Source organism: Vicugna pacos, chromosome 3, assembly GCF_048564905.1.
Source record: "Vicugna pacos chromosome 3, VicPac4, whole genome shotgun sequence".
NCBI classification, from domain to species: Eukaryota; Metazoa; Chordata; class Mammalia; order Artiodactyla; family Camelidae; genus Vicugna; species Vicugna pacos.
The window spans coordinates 56,119,996-56,145,822 of NC_132989.1; the positions used below are offsets into that span (position 1 = coordinate 56,119,996).

General features: G+C 33.0%; 1 protein-coding gene across 2 annotated transcripts in view; it reads left to right on the forward strand.

Annotated features, from left to right (window-relative positions):
* The window catches only part of SKIC3 (SKI3 subunit of superkiller complex), a 74,100-nt gene that overhangs the window by 41,806 nt on the left and 6,467 nt on the right, over window positions 1-25,827 (forward strand). For both annotated transcript variants that reach the window (XM_072958367.1, XM_072958368.1), the window contains 11 exons: window positions 935-1,012; window positions 3,178-3,302; window positions 4,144-4,267; window positions 7,052-7,273; window positions 8,112-8,184; window positions 10,569-10,622; window positions 10,804-10,915; window positions 13,974-14,102; window positions 15,868-15,989; window positions 17,800-17,958; window positions 22,756-22,908. In XM_072958367.1, coding sequence (XP_072814468.1) covers window positions 935-1,012; window positions 3,178-3,302; window positions 4,144-4,267; window positions 7,052-7,273; window positions 8,112-8,184; window positions 10,569-10,622; window positions 10,804-10,915; window positions 13,974-14,102; window positions 15,868-15,989; window positions 17,800-17,958; window positions 22,756-22,908 — 1,351 coding nt within the window. The remainder of the gene's footprint in view (window positions 1-934; window positions 1,013-3,177; window positions 3,303-4,143; window positions 4,268-7,051; window positions 7,274-8,111; window positions 8,185-10,568; window positions 10,623-10,803; window positions 10,916-13,973; window positions 14,103-15,867; window positions 15,990-17,799; window positions 17,959-22,755; window positions 22,909-25,827) is intronic.

A 25,827-nucleotide genomic window follows, 5' to 3' on the forward strand; every position in this document is an offset into this window, starting at 1 on the left:
GCAAATATCGTGAGTCTAACGCTGCTTTGCTTAAAATGGCAACTCCACAGTCACTGGGATATGCACCACTTTTTCTTGACTGATCATCACTGTTTTCTGCCTTAAATGAGTGTTGGAGACTTGAAACTACAAATTAGGTATAAATCTAACTAGAGGTTTAATTTTTAATATAATACTATTTCTATAATACTGTCTATTAGACTTCTCTGCCAAATTTCTGTTTTTCATGTAACTTCAGGGGCATTAAAAGTTTTTCATAGTTATTTCTCCCTGGCTAATCTTTAAACAGAACACAAAACGAAACAAAACAATGAGCAGAAATTCTTATATCTGACTCCTATAGTTGCTGAGACATTTCCCTGCTTACCCACAGGGGACTGAGCATGAGAAGGTAAAAATATGTGCTGTCGGCATGTTGTGTTTATTCTAAGCCTCTTGGGACTCTTGGTGACTCATTCCCTTCTCTGAATTCAGAGTAGCCTAAATATTTTTCTGTATGTAACAGGTAAAGGCACATGAGAGCACTCCATTTCTTGGCTTCCTACCTCAAACTACTAGTATATAAATAATTTTAAGGGTGTTCTGTGTACCTCAGATTCTATATACTTCAAGTATTTCAAAATTTTAAAACATCAATACAGTTGTTTCCCATATTTAGATTAGAATTTTTGGATTATTTAGAACTCAAGTATGATAGATGATTTCATTTACTAAGAGGTCACTTTATTAAAGTTATTTTCCTGACAACCTAAAATCTAACTAAAAGTACGTTTGTGGTACCAATTTAATAAAATATGAATAAGCTGTATGGAACTAGTTAAACCATTAATAGAATTAAATGATGAAAACAAAAATCTGTAGATCCAGTTAAGGAGGAAGAGTAAAAGAATGCTGTTGCACATGGATAATTTAAATACTTGTCCTTTTTTTAAAGGGCAATTTTGTTATTACAGACTGCAGAAGACCGAGATACTTATAACGTTACAATGAGAAATTATGGCAGATTGTTATGGTAAGTATATTTTTTCCCATTAATTCTGTGAATCTGTTACATTTTCCTGGTGAAAGTTATGGGACTGGTGAGGTGATGTCCAGTTTCTAGAGTAGAGAGACATGTATAGATGAGTAGGATGGTGACATTCCCTGGAATACGTAATTCCCACCACACCAAGTGCTTCAACAGTTTCCTGTCCCTGTAAGGACACTGAACCCCACTGTGCTTCGTGAGGAGCAGCTGTGGAACTGATGGTTGTGGACTAGACAGGAGAACATTTGGAAGAGAGGTAGTTACTGTCTCTACTAATAGAAGCCTAGTTAATTGGAAGAGGATTAGATTTACTCTGATTTGCCATATATTCTAAAACTGGGGATGGAATTAAGGGTCTAGAAACCCTTTTGAAATAGTACACAAAATTTTGTGTGTGTGTGTGTGTACATTTTAGGGGTGGGGAGGGAGCCATTTAACTTCAGCTTCTCAAAGATCTCTAACTTCAAAAAAAAGATTAAAAAAAGAAAAAGATTGGAAACCAGTTATTTCAGAAGATAGAACTAGGTCGGGAGAACAGACATGTTAATGGCGGGAAGTTTTTTGGCTCAAAGTAAGGATTCCTCAAGTTGAGAGCTACCCCAAAATTGATTGTTCCAGTTTGAAACACATTGTTAGAACTATAGTTTGATATTTTGGGATTAGTACCTACATCTTTTAAGGAGCTGCATAGTAGAAATCTGGGGTAGCCAACCAGTTCTTTTCTTTTATAACCATGTAACTGAATCAGAGCTATAGACAAAAATTTTTCCCTGTTTTGATTGCTTCTCCTTTTAATTCTTTTAAACTGTGTGTTTAGGAGTTGGTAGAGTTCTTACAGTTCCAAGAGTTTGTTGTAGCAGAAGATAAATATGTTGTAAGAAACTGTATGGAACAAAATATCCTTTCTCTTTAGCTAGATGTTTCATATAATATAACTGTTTTAGAAGAAAATTTATACCTACCATTGAAAGGTGGTCATCTGATTTCTTTTTAATTTGTTTTTATTATGAAATATATTAAACATGCAAAATACAGTAATGGAGTGTGGAGCATAATTTAATGAAAAGTCAGCACTCAGAACAGATCTAAAATTCTGTTAATAGGCTGCGGGTTTCTTTTTCAAAGAAGAAAGTTACAAATAAAGTTGAAGCCCCCTTGTGCTCTTCTCTAGTTCCATAGTTTTCTCTACAAAAGTTTGAAAATAGTTTTCATTAAAAAAAAACTTGTAATATATATGTATGTATCTATTAATAATCTAAGGGAGTCTTCTTCCCTTTATTAAAATATTTATCAAAATTTGAGTTTATTGATGTTTAAATTCTTTAACCTTCATAAAACTAATTTTAGAAGCAAAGATTGCCTGTATTTTTAGCTCCCACCTACACCTGCCCCCAAGATTTAAAAGATTTTATAAAAAGATTTCCAATAACACATTAAAAATAGAAACAGCTTCTGATAACAGTGATACATGCCAGAAATAAGAATCTCAAAGATTCTGTTCCAGTTGATGGTAGCTTCTCTTCATTTTTAAATAAACAGAACAAGTATTTGTGTGTTTGTGTGTTTGTGCATTCTATGTTAGTATCATATATGACAATTTTTACTTTTCTTCCTATTAAATACAGAAAAGATGATGTATAGTTTTGTCTGTGAAATTTTAGTGTATCTATATGCCTTCCAAAAATGTGTGTGCAGTTAAAAACAGTTTATACAAAGGCGAGGTTTGATTCTGACTGGGTATTTTATGACTTGTTAACCTTGTCAAAGATGCTAGAACTGTACTCATAGGGTAATATTTAATTAGTGTATTAAGTTTAAAAAATTAGAGTTCTTTATAAAAGTCAACTTGAAATTATTTTGATAACTTGAGAGTTTAATTCAAGTTTGTTAAAAACAAAAAGACACTGTAATTTGGCAGAACTGGTCATTTTCACATGTAATTTAAAAGAAACAAAGTGTGAAGTTAAATCCCGCTAGTACATCCTATTTGAAATAAGTGATATGCCTTCTATTTTAATGTCAGTCTTTTCTACAGCTTTAACATGTTAAATGAGTAGGTTGTTAAAGAACCTTGGTATGATGATATCTCTGTAGTTTGATAAATGAAAATGATTTTTGATATTAAAAGTAAGTTATGTTTTGCTTCTTAGTTCCATTGGTGAATATGATAAAGCTATCCAGGCTTTTAAGTCCACGCCCCTTGAGGAATTAGAAGACATCGTAGGTTTTGCATTGGCTTTATTTATGAAGGGTCTGTACAAAGAGAGTAGCAAAGGTAAGTATGTTGCTTAAAGCTAAAGGGTAGGTACATCCTACCAGATTCCAGAGAAGAGTTTAATCATGATAAACTTATATACAGAAAAATGTGATATTAAGATGGGGGTAGGTGCTGCAGTGTTTATTAAAAATCTGACTAGGAGTCAGGAAAAATACTAGATATTTTTTAGCTTGTTCCCTCATTTAGTATATTATTATGATGAATAGTCACCATAATAATGTAATCATTTAGCAGTGTTGTGAACTGCGTATTATCTTTATTATTTAGATGAAGAAACTGAGGCCCAGGCTCTCTGATGGTACACATGTAAGGTAGCACTTGAAAGCTGGTCTTTACTGTTCCACAATGTTTCAGTATACGTTTCTGATAAATGAAGACCTCAACCATTGTTAGTAATAATATACTTTGGTTTCTCCAAAAATGTTTATTGAGTACATTTCCATATAAATGGGCCGAACCTATGTGTGTGCAACTCATTGTAAGTACCTACTGCTTAATGAAGTTCCTGCTCTGTCATGGGGATTTGGTTGATATCTCAATGGCTGTAGGCCTCCAATTCTTTTAATGTTACTGACTCAGAATTCTCTATAGATTCAGAAGATGCAGTTTGGGAAATGGCACATAATAATTCTAATGATATCCCCAGAATCACTGTGGAACAGCTAAACCAAGTTATGTTATTTATGAGTTTTTATTCTATTCACTTGAGAACAAAGGAATAATATATAATTTTAGTTAGACTATTTTGAAAGCTAGGATTAGGAAAGGAAAAACCCCAGTTTGTCAATCAGGGTTGCTTTTACATTGTTTTACTTTTGTTTCTGACTCTGTGTAACAGCCTATGAGAGAGCCTTGTCTGTTGTTGAATCAGAACAAGACAAAGCCCATATCTTGACAGCTCTGGCAATAACGGAGTATAAACAAGGAAAAATGGATGTAGCCAAGACGTTGCTATTTAAGTGGTATGTATAGTTAACATCAACACTTGAGATGACCAGATCCTTAAATATTGGGTGAAAATTTAGAGTAACGTAAAATGACATTCTTAATGTTTTAGGAACGTTTTGGTGAATAAAAGGGATTGGACCTACCTGGTTTTGAACAGTCACAGTTAGAGCTAGAGATTATGATTTAATCTTAGTCCTGGATCCATCCAATTCTTCAAAGTCATTTTGTACTCTGGGTGTATTATTTATTTTTTTAAAAAGAGTAATTGATCACCTAATCTGGTAGGATCTTGAAATTTCTATTAAGGCAGCCGTAACTGGCTTGTTTTGGTCCTGTGGGTTCCCAGAGAGATTTTTTTTTTCCTCTTCCCTTTTCAGGTTTACCTGATAAAGTTCAGTTAAAATTGAGTCTTTAAAAAAAAACCACAATATAACTTATAACTATTTATATAATTTCTGTTACTAAAACAACATCCTCTGATATCTATGGTTAATTATGTGGTATTTTTTTGACTTCTTGAAATTTTTTCTTTTTTGTGAAAGCTTAATTCCTTCAGAAGTAGTAGATGATTAATAAATGCTATTGAGACAGTGGTTATCAATGAGTGCTTTATTGGCATTTTAAGGGTTATGAATCCTCATAGTACAAAATTGCCTCCCTGTTGCAGCGAGATTGCATCCTTGTCCCACATCTGTTAAATGCTAATAGCACTCTTCAATCATTGTGAAAACTAAAAGTGTCTCCATATATCTCCAGTTATGCTCCCCCATCCAATGGTGAGGGCAGGGAGATGATTAGCTGGTATTAGTTGAGAACGACTTCTGTAGGATAAGCTCTATATTTGTGTATTCATTGTGATACTTTTGTCCCATCCTGACTAAAGTAATTTTCTTGTGTAATAAATAAACAATTCTTTCTCCTCCTTTTAGCTATTTTGAGAAAACCAATCAAAATTTTAAAAAAATCTTGTCACTTTACATGGATGCACTCATGTAATGTGAATATATGGCTATGTAACATTCAGAGAACCCAAAGTTGCAAATGGCTTGGGGAGAAGAATCAAAGATGCCCTTGTATTACTGCAGGTATCAAGAACAAAAGCAACCCCAATTTAGACACAATTAGATTAGTCTTGGGTTACTATTTAAAACAGTAACATTAGTGGAAGTAGGGAAAAGTGATAGAATATAGTCTTATTCTTTTCCCCTTTTATTGTGAGGGAAAACCTTTATCTTCTTTTTTTGTGGTGTTGGTTCCAGGGCTAGATATTTTATCTACTTCATGTTTCTTTGTTTTTGATTCTCTGCATGTCATCTTTTAAACTTAACGCTACCAACTGCTCCCTTTCCTGCTCCTTGGCATTCTTTTCTTTGACTTCCTTTCTGTGAAGAATACAGTTACCAATTCTGAATTGATCGTGCTTGGCATTCGTATGATAGAAACTAAGCAATGTCCTAGGTGCTTATTTAAGGGGAATATGAGTCAGTTCAACATATAAGGAGAAAAAAATTGCTTACCAACTTCATACAGTTTATGATATTAAATAATTGCATATAAAATCCCTAGCACATGGTACAGGACAATATGAAGGTACTGCACATTCAGCACATGTTAACTTAGTGGGATGTAGTCATTTGATTATAGTTTAGATTTTGTGTATTAATAAATATGAGAGTAGGTAGGTTTTTCTCCTTTCTGAGTCAAGGCACAAATTAGAATTTCTTCCTTTGTTGTTAGTATAGGAATTTATATTTTAGTATTTGCTTTTTTTTAAGTTACAACTTACAGTATGCTTTATTTGTATTGATGGAAATGACTGTGACTGATACTCTTCCCTGTTTGAATGCCTACATCTATTAGCCCTTACTGTAAAAAGAGTTACTGTGGATGCTTTAAGTACTGTGTACTCCAGAGCTGCCCATGAAAATTCATGTTATACATGTTTGTTAAAATCAAATTCTAAGCAGTTTGCTTACCCCTCTCAAAAAATAATAGAAAGACATAGTGGTAGGTATGTGATATTTTATAATGTAATAAATATTTGTTATATTTTAATAAACTTTATTTCAAAGATTTTCAAAATTCCTTTGTTTTGTTACAGTACAACACTTGTAATTATTATTTGAAGTATTACTAAGTTTGTAGGGAGCTAAGGTTTTCTTCATTTAAATTAATAAGGATTCCTAAACATTATTGACTTTTACCTCTGTAAGGCTAAATCAAATTTCACAGTTGAAGAAGGGGAAAAAAAGCTGATTTTACATACAAAATTTAAGTTCTCCTTCTGTTATAAATATACCACTTGGTAGATATAGGTAGTATTTATACTTACTATATATAGCATCACAGAGCAATAAGAAAAAGCTTTTTGAGAATGATAAAAAATCAGATCTTAGATTAAGGGTTTTCCGTTGTATAATTCATACCTTCTAGGATTTTTTCTAGGATTTTATTGAAACTAGAGATTTTAGTAAAACTATTCTAATTATTTATCTAGAACTGAGATCCAAAGAGACTGTGATGTATATTTGTTTCTAAACTTAGATAAAATGACCAGAAAAGGAATTTGGCTGTTAATACTCTGTGAAAGGCCATTGGTACTTTTAACTGCTTCAGAAATTTAGGGAAATTACTGTTCCTAGAAACCAAGGAATTTGCTTTTATATGTATCTTAAAAGCTGGGCTATCATTTGGTGAATTTATAAGTAAATTGCTTTTCCTACTAAATGTTAAGTATGTTTTAATAGTTCCACACTATTGTACTCATGGCTAATAGGCAATTAAAAACACATTTACAGCTCTATCTTAAAGGAACCAACCACAGAAAGCCTTCAAACCCTGTGTGCTTTAGGATTGGCAATGCAGGATGCTACACTGTCCAAAGCTGCACTTAATGAGTTACTGAAGCACGTCAAACAGAAAGACAATGATTATCAGAGGTGCCTTCTTACTTCAGCGGTTTATGCACTGCAAGGCCGCAGTGTGGCAGTGCAGAGACAGGCATCTAAAGCTGTTCACAGGTAAATTCTGTTCTTGCGCACTCAGGGTCTGATTATGCTTAATGAGTTTGTCTTTGAGATTTGGACCTTATTAAGACTATACAATGAGGTAGGCGTATATATTTGGAAACCACATTTTGGTTTTATGAAATTGTACATAGGACCAGGTAACTGTACAGAGTTATTTCACCTAAAATGATTTAAATTAAAAATTCGGTTAATGAAGACAAGAGAACAGAAATTTTTCCTTTATTCAGATTAAGGCCCAAACCTTGTTTTAGTATGAAAGTCCTTACAAATTCTCAAGTGTGTGATATTGTCAGCTTGTTTTCTGATATTTTCCAAGTTTGATGGTTTTAGGAATTTTCTGGTCACTCAAACATCCATTAATATATGCAAAATTTAAAAAGCTGTCATCATTAGCAGTAGTGGTTATTTATTTATTTTCAGCAGTAAAGTGTTATGTCTTTAGTTTATTTTCCTTCCACCATTCTCATCTCTGTATGTTTTCTTTGAATATAACATATTAAATTTCCTTAACCTTTCTTAATTAGATATCATGGCTTTGTAATCATCACATTGCCAATTTTTCTTTCTTATTTTAATAAAGACTATAGGTGTATATATGAGATAAAAGTATGTTTTCTAAAAATTCAGACAGTTTCAACCACACATGGACTAATTGTGTCCATACAGTTACATTACATTACATGTGAACTTGTTTTACATTATGAATTAAGATTATCTAAAAGATTTTAAAGTTAGGTATTAAATAAAATGTTGATTTTTTTTTTGATTTTTTGTTATTAAAGTAACATCTCTAAGCCCTCTATTTTTTTTTTTTTTATCATCTTTATAGTAACCCAGCTGACCCTGCTCTTTGGTCTCTGTTGTCCCGAGTGGTTGCCCAGCATGCTCAACGAAATGCAAAAGTGAGTATCTTTCTGTCCTGAATTCTGACAGAAAGATAAAATAACTTGTGATGTGGTAAATAATATAATTTTAAAATATTGGCATTAGCATTCTGGAAAATAATTAACTAATGTAGCAAGGGAATTCTATTCTTTAACGAAGTTTTCTATCAGTAGTACACTGAGTTTCTTCCATGTGCTATCGTACTGCTCTGGGTGTTACAGAAAATGGAGAGAAGGAGGTGGACTTTTTTGAACATGTTATGGTTATGTGATAATATTATGCTTGTAATGTTGCCATTTAGTAAGCGTTAGCTATTGTGTCTCTGAATCCCAAAAGATAATTTTACTTAAAAGCTTCTTGAAGGTAAGAAAATAAGCACTGGAACACTGCAAATTATCTGAAAATGTGAGTAAACATGAAGTCACTGATGTTCTATAAAAGGGATTTTCACTGTATTTTAGTTCATAACAGCCAGATATTTTCAGGAGTCTATAAAGTATTTTGTTAACCTCTTTCTGTGTGTAATATGTCCATTCATAGTTTACATAAGTAGTTGGTAAACATTATGGTCGTAGCTAATATGTTTTGAACACTTATTACGTCTAATAATTTTACAGTGCCTTAAGTCTGTGTGCGTCTTTTTTTGTTTATTATTTCAACTGGTTTTCATGCTAGCTTTGTTTCTTGGTTTGCCTGACTGGGTGAGCTTGTAGATTTTTTTTGTGGTAATAATTTGAGGCCTAGAATTGAGGTATATTTCTACAGAAAGAAATTGTACTTTTTTCTACCAGGTGTTTGTGAGCTTCACCAATCTGGAACCACCTTAAAAAAGATTTATAGCTTGAGGTTTCTGGACCAAGCAGGTTGCTGTGTGCCTGGGTTTCAAGGTCATTTGAATCCTGGTTTACTTTTGATTCACTTTTAATCTGAGTGTATAGCGCCTTGATTGGCGGGTCAAGTATCTTAGCTTATTTTGATATGAATTTCCTATATACTCCTTCCTTGTGTGAGCCCTGCCTGGGCTCTGATTTCTGTCCCACTAGCCCGCAAGTCCTTCAGACTGAAAATTAAAATTTGTTAGGATCTGCAAATGCAGAACTGCCTTCCTTCGCTTACCTCTGTGAATTCCAGTTTTCCTTTTTAGTTTTGGCTCCTTAATATCTTGTCAGCTTTCTAGTGCTTTTAAGAATACATGCTTTTTATATTTTATCCCAGTGCTTAAACTTAAATGTGCAAATGAAATCACCTGATAATTTTGTTAAAATGCAGATTCTAATTCAGGTCAGGGGTGGCGCCTGATTTTCTGCATTGCTAACAACCTCCTGGAGAATGTCAGTTGTGCTGGTGTACAGGTCACACTTTGAGTAGCATAGTTTTTTCCTACATTTTTAGTTCTTTTCAGTGAATGAGTTTGTTCACAGAACCTAAAAGACCATGATTATTAGACATTGGAATAAAGTACTTATTATGTGCCAGCTATTATGCTAGGTATTTTTATATATTTTGTCATTTAATATGAAGTAGATGCAATTAGAGGAGGACACTTGAGACATAGAGATTAAATAACTTGAGCAAAATCACAGTTAGTAGATGTGGTGATGGTTTATCTCAGATCTAACTCTTGAATCCTCCTGCTCTGCTGTGTTGTCTTTCTTCTTTTTAATCCATCTTCTATTTGCTTTATATTGACATTTAAAAATTTTTTATTTTTAGCATTCTTTATATGCTAAATATGGTTTTGAAAACATTTCTGATACACTTATGAGATAAAGAATATAGGATATTTCTAATTTAAAATGAAATAATTCTTATAATTCACTTTTCTAGGTAAAATGTCTAGTGGAATTTTTAAAAATTAAGGATTTCAAATCAACTTTATGAAAACCACAATGATGTATATATTTTCCTTATTTTTAATATTGAGTTATTATTAAAGCAGTGACAAGCTTCATGATGCTCTGAACTTTAGTTATTCATTTTACTAGGGACTATGGACATTTTAAAAATACTGTTTTTCATGGAGTGAAGCCATATTTGTCTTACAATAAGTTTTGTGGTTTCTGTTTTTTTTTTCATTCAATCTTTGTTTCACACTCTTGTATATTGTTAGAAAATTATGTATTTGTTTCTTACCACTGTAAAATCATGTAACTTTTGGATCTTTAATGAATATTTTAAAAGAACAGAGTTGAAATGATCGTAGTAGAAAACGGTTTTTCTTTTATAAAAATATTAACCTTTTTTTTAAAGCAGTAATAAGTTGGTATTTAAGAAGTTAGGGGTTATGAATGTGATAAAAGCAAACCTTTCAAATGATTTAATGTAAAGATTTATCAGTCTGTTTTCACTTTTTGTGAAAGTTTATGCATTTATCTAAGTAATCATTTGTTTACTATTATAGGGAGGTGCAGTAGCAGGAAACGTGGCTCATATCCTGGACTCAAATCATGGAAAGGTTAGTTTGCCCCTGTTCAAACGAAGTGTTCTACTTGTTAAATAGTATTATTGATGAAAGAGTAATTTTTCTTCCTAGGCTTAGGGTCACATCATATCCAATATAGTCCTACTTTTAGTCACTTTGAAAGTCAGGAAACTATAGAGAGAATTGGTTAACATCCTTCCTTTCTCTTATGTAGAAGGCGTTACTGTACACTGCAATCAATCAGTTGGCTATGGGAAGCAATTCAGCAGAAGATGAAAAAAATACTGCACTAAAGACCATTCAAAAGGCAGCGCTCCTTTCTCCAGGTGAATATAATATAATCTATTTCATTATTTAGGACTCTGTCAATCTTGCATTTGTGACTTATAGAGGCAAAATTTGTATTTTTATGAAATAAAGGGATTTTAAAATATTTTAAGATTTTGCATATTATTTGATTATCTCCATTCAGATAATTTTAATTTTATATGTAGTATCTAATATCAGATAGTAATTCTCATAATTAAGAGATAATAAGCTATTGAAGTAGGCTCAAAGGGTTATCTGTTTAGAAATACTTTATTACCCATTATTGAAAATCTGAATTATACATTTTCAAGAAGTAGTTTTATTTGTTTTCTATCAGTCTTGTTTAATGAGATTTATCTATAGCTACTAAGTTATTTAATAAACATAATTTAGTTATTTTTATGTGTGATTAGCTCCTTGAAGAGTGGAGCAATGTCTTCTGTGGTAACTGCTAGAACTGCCGAGGTGCTGGCCTCACTGGACTAGCCTGTCTTTAGTTGTAACCAGATGAGTCGCTTGTATGCCATTGGTCACAAAAGGTACCGAGGAACTGCATTTGGACTGCATCAGCGTACTTCCGTCACCACCACTGGAGGAGTACTTTAGAGGACTGGAATATTTAGCAAAGTAGGATTACGGGATGTATTTTTACATAATTTTGTTTTTAATGTGATATATAACTATAAACAATATATTCCGCCAGAGCACTTCAGACTTTAGTTAAATCAGAATATTATTGCTTTTGGCCACCGACTGGGGAAACACATTGTACAAAGAACAGGTAAATGCTATCTTTACAATAAATGGTAAAGATCTGAACTACACTTCAGAGATTATTCTATAAAACAAGTAAACAGACCATTGTCTTGCTGTTTATTCTCTCTTTCATTTTTGAAATAGAACAAAAAGAAACCCTAAACATTTGGTTTTGTCTGTGCTATATATTGGGTGAATTTCTGATTTTTAAAGGTGTTCTTAAGCAAGTATTAGGTATAGAATCACTCTTAAGAATGTTTACTGTGGATCTAGAATGACAGAAGATCTGTTAACTTTTGATTGTGTAAGTGGCATATACTTTAGAGAGGTGAGATTGCCCAGATGAGATCTTCTTTAATCATCTTCTCTGATTTTCCCATATTTGGGAAAACTCATACACAAAGAAACAGAGTCATCATATAAGAAACTTAAAGCAGGAACTGATTAATGAAGATGAGTGCTTGTTTGAGACTTGTTTTTGGAATCCAGTGAAAGTGAATGTAATTGTTGTTATGTGTAATAGCTGTACACCTAGCCTTTGTAGACCTTTAGTTAAACAAAGTACAGTTGTTTCAGAAGTTTAAATATAATTCCAATAATTTAAAACTGATGGAAAGAAATCCAGTTTCTGTTAGATTAGTGCTTCTGTTTTATTAAAAGGTATTTTTAGGAAACTATATTAAAAATTTGGGGTTTCTACTTTATGCATGTGTATATGTATATATATATATAAATAATATTTACATTATCACTTTGTTTCATAGAGAATTTGAGTTACTAATCATCTATAGGAGAGTTAACGAAAATAGCAATTCTTTTGAATTATAGCAAGAAATTGCTGCAGCTAATGTCAGTCCCCTCTCCCAAAAATCTAAGCTATAGAATACTCTAAGATCCTTAAATGAATTGTTCACTTAATCTTAGAAATAGGTCAATATTCAGAAGTTGAGTCTAATTCATTTGGAATTACAGGATTTTAGACCTGAGGGCACCTGAGCCATCATTTAATTCAGATGCCTTATTTTATAGAAATATGAGTCCCAAAGGAAAAGCTACTGCACAGTTAATTAGTGGCACTGTTAGACCTAAAACCCTAATCTAAGACTCAGTCATATGCCTTTCATTATATAGTAATCAGATCTCATCATAAATTCTAGGAAATGGTCCTTTTTCTGGATTTGATTATATCTTACTTTATTTAAACTAAGGTAGTCATCATCTGGGCAGAAATTATTTTGTAATATGAAGGTATATATTTAATTTTTTATAAAATTTTTCATCTGCATAAGATTTCTTATGATTTTTGTACAATTAGCAGTAATACTGACCATCTATAAATGAAACAGATATATATTTTAAACATCTGATAAGAGATATATATTGGATGGGACAGTTAGGTAAGAAAAAAAAAATAAAACTAGACCAAAAACCAATGTTTAAGTGACTGTATTGTTAATCAGCACCCCTTGTGGGACTTAAAAATTACCCATTTTTTAAGGATAGCAACACTAAAATATTAACCACGTAAATATTAACCTGCAAAATATGACTTATGAAATAAAAGATCAAACAAATAAGAAAAAGCACCTAAGTTCCAAATCCCAATCCCCTTTTTCTTTTCACAACTAACTTTCATGAAAGGAGGAGTCTATACTCATGATCTCTGTTATTACCTCCTCAACCCACTGATACCAGGCTTTCCCTTTTCTCCTGAAGCTACTATCAAGATGTGAAGGAAGGAGGAAAAGAGCAAATGAATGAAGAGATATATACTCTTTTAATTGCTTCACTTGCAATGATAAAATGACTTTCATGCTTGACTCTTAGAACATAAGTAAAATGGAGTTGTCTTGAGCTTTTCCTTTGACTCAAACTTTTCTTAAGAACTGAGAAATTGTGTTACCTTGCTTTTCCTATGACTGAGCCTTTTAATACAGGGACTGAATGATGAACGCAGATGTCTCTTTGAGAGTAGCCCTTAGTGTTCAGTGAAAGTGAGTATAATTGACCTTCTCACAGTAGCACACTAGTCAAGGCAAGTGAGGTAACCAGTGATGGAAGAAGAGCTTAATAGGATATTTCTCATTTTCTGATGTGTTTGGAAGAAAATGACAAATCTTGAAGGGTGAATATAGTAATGTGGCTTCTGGAAAAAGTATGAATTAGTTTTTCTTTAAGAAAATGAAATTTTTCTGGAGGGACTCTTTAATTAAATGAATTAATTAATTTGATATTTATAAAGTCTTACTTTCATTTTTGGTAGTTTTATAGCAAGGTATTGATATTAACAAGCCTTCAAACTATATTTCCTGTGTTTAGGTGATCCTGCTGTTTGGGCGGGGCTAATGGCAGCCTGTTATGCTGATAATAAACTGGCTCTAGTGAACAACACTCAGCCAAAGAGGATGGACTTATACTTAGCACTGTTATCTGCTATTTCTGCCTCCAGTAAGTTTAAAAGAGCATTTAATACATGGTAAATTCAGGGTAGAGTACTCAGAAGGATATTGCCAAAAGGTAGCAGGCACAATTAGCCCTGTGCTAAAAGCTGTTACATGCTCCTCTAACAAAGCTTAAGGACAAGCCTTGAAAAGATCAAATCATTTTGAAGGAGCTTACCTGCATACCAAATAAAGTTCAAGAACATTATAGGAATACAGAAATATCCAGCATTCAACAAGGTGACATTCACGATGTCCAGTATCCAGCTAAAACTTAATATACATACAAACAAGCAGAAAAATAACACCCACAATGAAGAGAAGAATCAACCAATAGAAACAGAACCATAAATGACACATGATAGAAATCTCTTTAAAAAGTAATTGACTTGGGGGAAGGTATAGCTCAGTGGTAGGGTTTGTGCTTAGCATGCACAAGTTCCTGGGTTCGATCCCTAGTACCATTACATAAATAAATAGATAAAAATAAACTTAATATCACCCCCCCAAGAAAATGTAATTGACTATTTAAAGCATATATGACAGTAATAGCATAAAGACCGAGAGGGGAAAATGGAAGTATTTTGTTGTAAAGTTTTTATACTATAAGTGAAGTGGTTTAATATTATAGTCATTCCTTGTTATCTGTGGGGGATGGGTTCCATGACCCCCTCAGATGCCAAAATCTGCAGATGTGTAAGTCTCTTAAATAAAATGTATAATACAGTTGGCTCTCAGTATCCACGGGTTTCACATATGTATATACAGAGGGCTGATTATACTTAAAAGTAGACTGTGACAGGTTAAAGATGAATACTCTAAACTTTAAAGCAGACACTAAAAAAAAGTTATCACCTAATAAGTCACCAAAATAGAAAAAATGGGATATAAAAAATAATCCCAAAAAGGAGGAAAAGGGAACAAAGAATAGATAAAGAGAAAACAAAACAGTAGAGTTAATTAAACCCAACCATATCAATAATCAAGTTAAATATATAGAATACAGAAATCAAGTTAAATAAACAGATACAGAAATTTATAACCAAATTTTAGCAATTCAAATCTAATAACATGTCAAAAAAGATAATATATCATAATCAAGTGGGGATTATCCTAGGAATGCAAGGTTGCTTTAATATTTGAAAATGAATGTAACTTACCATATTAACTGCTATGAAAGATACCAATAAGTTTATACTTTATAATTCCATTTATATGAAATTTTAGAATGTAAACTGACCTATTGTGACTGAAAATAATTAGTAGTTTCCAGGGGACAGAGGGAAAGAGGAAAGGTGGGATGGGGAACAGAAGTGATTATAAAGGGATTGGAGGAAACTTTTCATGATGATGAGTATGTTCATTATCTTGATAGTAGTGATGGTTCACGGATGTACACTTACGTCAGAAGTCATCAGATTTACAGTTTGAATATATGTGTATGTGCATTTTATCGTATATCAATTATATTGCAATAAATGTTTAATTTTTTTCAATGAATTGTTTTCAGTTTTACTGAAGATCGCAGTGATACTTTATGTTAGTCACAAGTGTATAAAGTCTTAAGTTATTCAGCCACAAATATCCATACTATGAAACTTTTCAGAAACCTGTCTCATGTCAGGATAGTCTATGGTATTCCAGTGATATGTGTAGGTTTTAAGAACTATATATGTATGATAAGTTTAATTATAATACTCCTTAGTAACTACTCCTCTCAGAACACGTTATAAATTGCAGAAGAAAGTAACATTGACATTTCTTGTTTACAGTTAAAGATAAAGAATTCCTTGAAAATTACAACCAATCTCTTGAAAAGTGGTCTCTCTCCCAAGCTGTCACTGGCCTAATAGACACAGGAAGAATATCTGAAGCTGAAGCCCTCTGCACAAAGGTCTTGTTATGAAATTGAGATTCATGGATTCTTACCCTACTTGGAAAATAACTTCAAAAATAGAGTACACCTTATTTAAAAAGCTTTTGGTGGTGGTGGTAGTGGTGATGATGATTGTGTACCCAGTATTTATTGAGTGCTTACGTATAAGCCAGTCGATACAGTTAACAGTTTGTATTTGAACTACACAATCCTATGACATAGGTGTTTATCCCCATTTTTCCAAATAAGAAAACTAAGGCTTAAAGAGGGTAGGTGATTTGTACAAGAGTTCACAGGTAGAAATTGATAGAGTTGCTGTTTGAGCTCTCATTTGTCTGACTTTTAACACTTAGAGTTTTAACTTTTTTGGGGTTTTTTGTACCATGTAGAAGCAATATTTTCTTTTGATTTCTGGTTACTTTCTTCAGAATGTAATGGTTTCCAGCATCCTTGCATTTTTCGAAAATTCTGAACCACGTAGAATGATTATGTTGATTGTTAACTGGGTGAATGGAATTATTGAGTAGTTACTTTTTAGCTACCTGGATTGTAGGCTCTGTGAGTAAATTCTTATACCTTGCCTAACACATAGTATTTACTATATTTATTGAATAAACAAATCAGCCTCATAAATCTACTCAAAAATAATTTAATGGATAAAGAGAGTTTTAAATACCACTTTTCCTGAAATCATCTTTTCTCATAAATGCTTACCAGGGAGATTGTATTGTCTTTCTAGAATTTTTTTTTTCTGGAAAAATCAATATAAACTTTACAGAGAAAGAAGAATGGATCTTTGAAGATCTCTTTGGTCCTTGAATTCTCTGAAAAGCAGAGTAATACATTTTCTCTTTTATTTATTTAAGAAATTCCATCTAAGTTCAGGATAGGTTAGTATAATACAGTGAGTGTTTAGTAAGCTTAAATTGACAATTGCTTCATGCTCTCTCTAACAGAATAAGGGATAATTTTATGAACCTTTCCTCATTACTTTAATGTTCCAGTCTCTTACTTAAAAGAAAGCAAACACAAACATTTCAGAAATAAATACATTTAGGACTATGACCTAATAATAGAAAGTAGCGAAGTGTGCTATTGAGAGACAAGCAATAACTAAAGAATTGTTTAAAACAATAGTGGAAGGACTTCTTTAACTTCTTCTTGTATGTGTATTTGTGTGTATATATACACATATACACACACACACATATATACGTGTACAACATACATACATAATATATTTATGCACATATAATACATTTATGTGTGTGTATATTTATGTTTTAAAGTATAAATAAATGGCTTAGGGAAATGTACAAATGGATCAATTCTCTTACTCCCAGTATGTAAGAAGTCTGCACCTGGAGGAAGGACATACCATACAATGAATATCTTTGTTAAAAAGGTTGAGAAAGGAAAAGATTTATAGCTCTTTCCTTCTTATATATTATAGTTTCTTCCAATAAGGAATAATATTAGCCTTCACTGTTAATTTTGTATTTTCTTAGTTCAGCTGTTTACATTTGGAATCTAATTTTTTTAGGATGTCACCTAAGAATAAACCAAGTCAAAGGGACGTGCTAAATCTAAGATTAATGACTCATACACTACAGTAATAGCATTATTCATTTTAGAGTTTATTTAAATGTAGAGTTTGATATTCCCAAGATGTTCTATTTGTTTTACATTGGCTGTTGTTTATTTTTTTAATAAGGAAAGGTTAAATTCAGGCGTTTTTGTTTTTAGTATGGAGAATAGCTTAATTGCCTTTTACATTTAACATTTAAAAACCTATTTGATGTATTTCTATTTGGTATTTAATTTTTAGAATTTAAAAAGTAACCCTGATCAGCCAGCTGTTATCTTACTTTTGAGACAAGTTCAATGTAAACCACTCCTGGAGTCACAAAAACCTCTCCCAGATGCTGTCCTTGAAGAGCTGCAGAAAACAGTCATGTCCAACTCAACCTCTGTTCCAGCTTGGCAGGTAAATTCCCTCTTTTTTAATGTAAGTCCTTAATTAAAATGCTTCTTGATATCAAATGAGGTCAGGGTATGCTCCATTTTCTTTGTCTTGCCCTTAAACTCACCATATATTTCTCATTTTCAAGATTTAAGGGTATTGTGATTAGAGAAACTAAAGAAGTTGAATACTCATTTAGGATCTACTGCTACACTGCTTCAAAGCTTTTAAAATTGTTGATTATAAATTTCCTCCATTTAAAACAGTGTTGAAAATACTGTCTTTTACAGGAGGTTTAATGTAAGAGAGCTAAGTGTTAACATTTTATAATAAGGTTACCATAATGGTGTTTAACTCTACCTTTAGGGGCAGTGCGTGTAGTTTTTTTAAAGCCACTTTATAGGTAACGTATATCCAAGATTTTAATGGGTTTTTAATGCCTTTAGAAATATTTTCAGGATTGATTCCTGAATCAATAGACTGTCTGCCCTTTCAGCTGACTCTGGTTATCCACAATGACAAATACATAATGATCACTGTGTACTTTATTCTTACTGATACTAAAATACAAAAAGTATGTAATTATTTTATTCAATTTGTCATAGTTCTTTCTGTGTTCCAGAGACAGTATGAAAGGGGCTTTTTGATATAGATTTTACAGAAGCTTATTTTACAACAGTTTGTTCTTCATTTAGCTCTTTTGTTATTTCAACATTTTGATTGCTGCTTAAAAAGGTTATGTAATGGTATAAAATAGTTGGATTATGCAAGCTAAGCCTCCTTTTTGCTTTAATTCTTGAAGAAAGATGTTGCTTTTTTCCCTCAGAATAAATTTGCCATATGAGGGTTAAGATACTTTAATTCTGAGGTCAACTGGATATTGATGATCTCTTATTCTTTATCAAGAGGAAAAACATCTTGTCAAACTAAAAGGGAAAATTTAAAGGATAAATTATACAGTGAGTAAAGTCTTAAGAGATAGGGTGTATGTTTTCTTTTATACTATGATATAATTCACAATGAATAGAGTGTAAAAATCTTAAAAGTACCACTCATTACATATGTATGTACCTTTTTAACCACTACCTTTATATCAGAATATTTCCCACAGCTTAGCTGTCTCCTCTGTGCCACTGCCTTTGTAATCTCTCCCACCTCAAAAAAAAATAAATAAAAAGGGAACCACTATTCTGACCTCTATCACTTCTATCTAATTTTGCCTGTTTTTGAACTTGATATAAATGGAGTATCCTGTTGTACCTGATTAGTTTCATTCAACATTGCCTCTGTGAAATTCATTTAGTTGTTTCATATAGCCATAGTTTTTTTCATTTATTTTTATGACTATACTGTAAAATATCTCTTTTACTGTTGATGGACATTTGGATTCCACTTGACCCTTGAACATCACAGGTTTGAACTGCACAGGTCCACCTATACATGGATACTTTTCGATAGTAAATACTGTAGTACTGTACGGTCTATGATTGGTTGAATCCTTGGAACTATAGATACAGTATCTATGTTGTTCAAGGGTTCACTGTGTTTCCAGGTTTTGGCTATTATGATTAATGCTGCTGAGTCCATCCTGGAATATGTCTTCTGGTGGGTGATAGAGTATGTGTATATTTACTTTTATTGGTCCCGTCAAATGGTTTTTTAAAATGATTGTCCAACTTAAGTTCCCACCAGCAAATTATGAGCAGCTGAATTGCTGATATTCCTAGATGGTGGTTATTGTTTTCCCTTTTCAGTGAATGTGTGGGTAGTAGTATCTTGTGGTGGTTTTAACTTGAATTTACCTGATGACAAATGCTGTTGAGCCTCTATTCATATACTTATTGAACCTTTGGATATCCTCTTTTTAGAGTATTTTTTCCTTAGTGCAGTTTTTCATGTGTTGTTTTCTTACTGAATTGTTGGAATTTGTTATATTTTCTGGGTACAAGCACAGTTTTGGATGTCTCTGTTGCAGGCATTTTCTCACATCTGTGCCTTGGCTTAACACTTTCTTAATATTACTTTTTGATAAGTAGTTCTTAATGAAATCTAGTTTTTCATTTTTAAATGGTTAATGCTTTATTGAGGCATTCTATTTAAGAACCCTGCTTAACCTCAAGTTCATGAAGATACTGTTCTGTTTTTCTTTAGAAACAATTGTTTTACCTTTCACATGTAAATCTATAGTTCATCCTGGATTAATTTTTGTGAATGTTACAGGGTCAGGGTTCATTTTTTTTTCATGTGAACATGTAATTGTCCTAGCACCATCCTTTGAAAAGAACGTTATGTCTCCACTGGATTGTAGTGATGCTTTTGTCATAAATCAGGTGATTGTGTATGTGTGGGTCATTTAGGGCTCCCTGTTCTTTTACTTCTTTTTCACTGATCTGTTTGTTTATTCTTGCTAACAGCTTTATAATTAGTTTTGATGTGTGGAGGTAATATTAAGAGCTCCAGCTTTTTTGTTTTCCTTCAAGTTTGTCTCAGTCATTTTAGGTCTTGCATTTACATATAAATTGTCAATTACCCTCCCCTCCCCAACAAAGCAAAAGCCCTACTGGGATCTTGATTGGAATTGCATGAATCTATAGTTTAATTTGGAGAGAAATGACAAAGTATTACTATTGAGTTTCTCTATCCAGAAATGTTTTATAGTCCTCATTATTTAAGTTTTAAGTTTCTCTAAGCAGTGTTTTACAGTTTTCAATATAGAGGTCTTTTACATTTTTGTGTTACATTTATTTCTAAGTTGATTTTTTTTGCTCTATTACAAGTAGTATTTTTTTCTGTATGTTACTGTCAAACATGTAGAAATACAGTTGGTTTTTATATATTAACCTTCCAGGAACCTTGCTAAATAAATTCACTTATTCTTTTGAAATGGTTTTGGGTTTTCTATATACACAATTATGTGCTTTGGAATAATGAAGTTTCACTTTTTCTTTCCAATATTTTTATGCTAATTTTTTCTTGCCATATTGCACTGTATAAAGCCTCCAATACAATGTTAAGCAGAAGTACTGATAAGGGAGCATTCTTCTTTTATTCTCTACCTCAGGTAGAAAGCATTTACAATGTCATGATTAAGTATAATATTTGCTTTAGGTTTTTGTAGGTTTGTCTATCAGATTCAAAAATGGCTTTCCAGTTTATATTCCAGATTAAGGAAGTTCTTTTCTATTCTGAGTTTATCGAGAAAGATTTGTTTTTTATTATGAATGAGTGGGTTTTGCAGGGAGCATCTATGAAAATGGTTCCTTTTCTTTATTCTGTTAATGTGGTAGATTGCATTGATTTTCAAACGTTAAATCAACATTTCATTCTTAGAAGAAACCCTACTTGGTCATGACATATTATATATTGCTAGAGTCAATTTGTTAATTTCTTTGTTTAGAATTTTTGTACCTATATTCATGAGAGAGATTGGGCTGTAATTTTTCTTTCTCTTGAGGTTATTGTTAGGTTTTGGTATCTGTGTTATTCCTTTTTTGTCTATTTTCTGAAAGAGTTTGTATAAGAGTAACATTTATTTCTTTAATGTTTGGAAGAATTCATCATTGAAGCCATTCAGGCCAAGAATTTCCTTTATAGAAAAGTTTGTGTCTTTTTAAATTAGAGATTAAATTTTTTAAATAGACATAGAACTCTGAAGATTTCCTGTTTCTTTAACATTAGTGAGTTGCAAGGAATTTATTCAGCACAACTCTATTTCAAATTTATTAGCATAAAGTTGTTCAAGATACCCTCTTTTTTTGGTAAAATCTGTAATAATTTTCCCTTCTGTATTCTTATATTGGTAATTTTGTGTTGTCTTGATAACAAGCAATTTTATTAACGTTTCAAAGAACCAGCTTTTTGTTTTGATTTTATTATACTTTCTTTACATGTTATTTATTTCTTTGTTATTTACTTAACTTTCTTTGGATTTAGTCCCCCCCACCCCCAGCTTCTTGACATAGAAACTTACAAATTTTTCATCTTTCTGCAATATATGCACCTCTTAAGATTTTATGTAATGCTTTCATTATCATTCATTTGAAATGTTTTCTCATTTCTAGTTTAATTCCACTTAATCAGAATGCACTTTGTGTGATTTTAATTATTTGAGATGTGTTCAGACTTGTTTTATGACCTATTGTAAGGTCAGATTTGATAAATGCTGCATACACATTTGCAAAGAATGTATTTTGCAGTTATTGAGTGTAGTCTTCTAAATATGTCATTTAAGACAAGCTGATTATGTTTAAATCTTCTGTATCTTTACTCTTTTGTCTGTTTCTTTCATCATTGCTGAATTAGGCATGTTAAAATCTCTTAACTTTGTTTCTGGATCTGTCTCCTTCATTTCTATCAACCTTTGCTTCATAAATTCTGTGATTAGGTGTACACAAATGTCAGAATGTTATATCTTCTTGTTGAATTGACTGTTTCATCATTATGAAGCAACCCACTTTATCTCTTAACATTTCTTGTCTTAAAGTCTACTTTGTTGGTACAGCTATGAAAACTGCTTTGATTAGTATTTATATGATATATCTGTAATGTGTAAAAAAAATCACATTGAATTTTTATTTTGTTCTTGACTTGCCATCTTGGGAGACCTTTTAAGACTTCAGAGTAGATGCAGATAGTAAGCTGTTGCTAATGGAATTGGTGAGAATGCCTACCTCTTTCTTGACTTGTGATTTTTGTTGTAGGGGCACAAAATTTACCAGTAATTAAATTAAAACTGTAACTTTATCAAAGTCAATTGAATTTGTTGGAAGTAGAATGTGTACTAAACTAAATCTTTTGGGATCTTCTCTTTCTGTTCCTCAGTGGCTGGCACACATTTATCAGTCGCAAGGGATGATGGGTGCTGCAGAGATGTGTTATAGGAAAAGTCTCCAAGTAGCATCCCAGCAGGGCAGCTGGAGTGGGAAGCTCTCAAGTTTGTTGAGACTAGCACTGCTTGCATTAGAAGTCTGCATGGTAAGATCATGTTGTTATTATTATTATGAAAAATTGATTCTTTTATTTTTTGTAGGATAAAAGCTTTTTACATAGTGATATTCCATAGAGTGCCTATTGTCTCATCGCCTTCTAGCATGATCTCCTTATGGATTTTGTATTTGGGCTTTTGATGGGCATAAGAGTAGCATAACATAAACCCATAGATTACGGCAGAACATTGTCACTGTTTAGGGGAAAAAACAAAGATTATAATTTTAAAAGTTGAATTTTGGCAAAATATACCTTTTTGTTTCTTAGTGATTTAAGTTAGAATTAACCTAGCTAGTCATCTGTGACAAAGATGCCAATAATTGACATTTTAGTCATTTCTCAGTTCAATTTGACATTCTATAAGAGGGATTTCTAGTAATTTTTTGGCTTGATATGTTTTCTGACACTAAGTTAGGTATATTAGTGTAGAAGTTTTATATGCTACTGTGGAAAACTCTTCAAGATAAATATTTAAGTGGATGTGAAAGAGCAAACTGCGGAACAGTGTGTATGATACTGTATTTGAGTGTATTATGTGAGGTATATATTTTTAAGAATATATATCTCGAAATATATTCTGTGCATTTGCATGTGTGCACACTAATAGGGACGTAGATATAAAAAGATATAAAGGAAACTTAATGGCAGTTATGTTGGAGAGTAGTACTGGGGGTCTTAAGTGGTGGTAGGGGAGAATTTTTCATTTTATATCTTTTGATGGTATTTGATTTTTTTATCATATGCATGTTACTTCTGTAATTAAAAGATAAAATGTCATTTTTTGGTTTATATGACTGGAAGAAATTGTCCTAGACAGGCCTGAATTAACTCATGCTTTTGCCATAATAATCTGTTGCCAACATTATTTACTTGCTTTAACTAGACATTTTGACAAAGAAATGTAAGAATTAGGAAATTTACTCAGCTTTGGTGCTATTACTATAGAGCACATGTCAGAGCTCCTTAGCTTCGAGCCATGTTTTGTTCATCTTTGCATCCTTGCTTTACGTCTCTGCCTTACACATAAGAGCTCCTCAACTGGTGGTTTTTGAATGAATGAACAAATAGTAACAGTAGTCAAATTTGAGGTGGTTTGGCTGGAAAGAAATGGTGGTTAATCGTAATTGTAGACCACCAAACATTTTGTTTTGTTTGTCCCATGTTTTTATTTAACAAAGGTCTTTGTGACCTTGGTAGCTGGTGGGCTGTGGAAGCCACGTGTGGTACCTATAAATGCTCTTGAATATATGAACTCGAGAAGTAGATACTCTTCTAGTCTAACTTATTATTTGTTAATTAATAAATTTTATTTAGTGGTGTGATTTTTTTGTTTGTTCTTCATGCTGCAAAATTGAATCTGACCTGGAGTAAAATAATAGTAGCAATAATAATAGCAAACATACAGCACACTCAGCCTGTGCTAGGTACTGTTACTGTGCTTTACACATGTTAACTTATTTAATATTCATCAGAACCCTATTTTACAGATGAGGAAATTAGCTTACAATTTAGTAATACCCGTGCATACCTGCCTCCCCCTCTCCAACCACTGCTGTAACTACAAAAAGTGTTTTCTCTGAGAGCCTTGATTCTGGTTCTGCCATTTACTTCCTCTGGAAACTTCAGCCAGTTAAGCTGTCTAGAGGCTCTTCCACCTCTTTTTTTGGTAATAGTGGAGGTAGTAATACCTGCTCTGCCTTCTTACAGGGTTGTTAGGAATATCAAATGAAATAACATTTACAAATGCTTTTGTAAACTTTAAAGTACCATCCACATCTCATTTGCTTGTTATAAGATTTGATACCCAGTAATTATTATAAGGAGATACCACATTTCTCTGGTAAATAGCTGGCAGTGTGCAGAGAAGATGAGTCTATTAAAATTAGACTGTTTTATGAGAGGCTATTGTATGGGTGATAATATATGAACAGGCTATTAAAAAAGGTTCAGCTAAGATATTAAATGTCAGATTCCAAAGAGAGGTATCAGATCAAGATACAGGTTTCTGAAGCAGGTGGAAGACTGACCTATATGAAATGAAAGGATTAGAAGAGTACAGGTGGAAGATTGTGAAGAAATGTCTTTGCAGAAAGCTGTTACCTCCCCCATCGTCTCCCTGGCACATTTCCACACACAGATACCCAGCAGGTGAGGAAGGGAGTGCTGCCAGGGAGAGGGAGGCTTTGGTGTGTGACCTCTGAGGTCCCGAGGCACGTGTCTGGAAGCACACAAACAGATGTCTGACACATGCCTCAGAAGCCATGGCTCTCCACTTGCTGTGGAGGGAGTTGTTTATGTTTTGGAAAGTGACTGCGTGCTTTGGGGAGAGAGTGGTCAGCAATGGGTGAATCCTAAACATGGGCTGGAGTCTGTGCTTGGGTATAAGATGCCCTCTATCTTGTGAAAGACAGTTGCTGCCGTGTGGAGTTGGCAGCACTCCCAGAGCTTGTTAGAGCCAGGAATGAATAATGCTAGCTGGGACAGTGGACTGGCATAGGGATTATCTTAGACCCTGTCCAGCAGAGCCACCTAGAGGAGTGATGGGATCTCAGCAGAAGGGAAGCTAGAGATTTCCAGATTGCCGAGGGTTGTGAAGAGAGTAAGTGGAATGGAGTACCTTCGTCCAGATTAGTGGAGCTGCAGCCGAGCAGGACTGCTTTGTGGGTGTGCGTCCTATCCTGTGCACTTGCACAGGGCTCCACACTGCATTTAATACCCTGCGGTCACCATCTTGAAATTCTCCATCATTTTTGAACAAAGGGCCCTGCATTTTTGTTTTAATTTTGCACTGGGTCCCACAGATTACATAGCTGGTCCTGCATTGGACATTACCCACAAAGTTGGGAATCTCTCGTAAATCCAGAAAACTCTGGTTGAGAAAAGGAGCTTTAAAGATTTGTCAAGCTG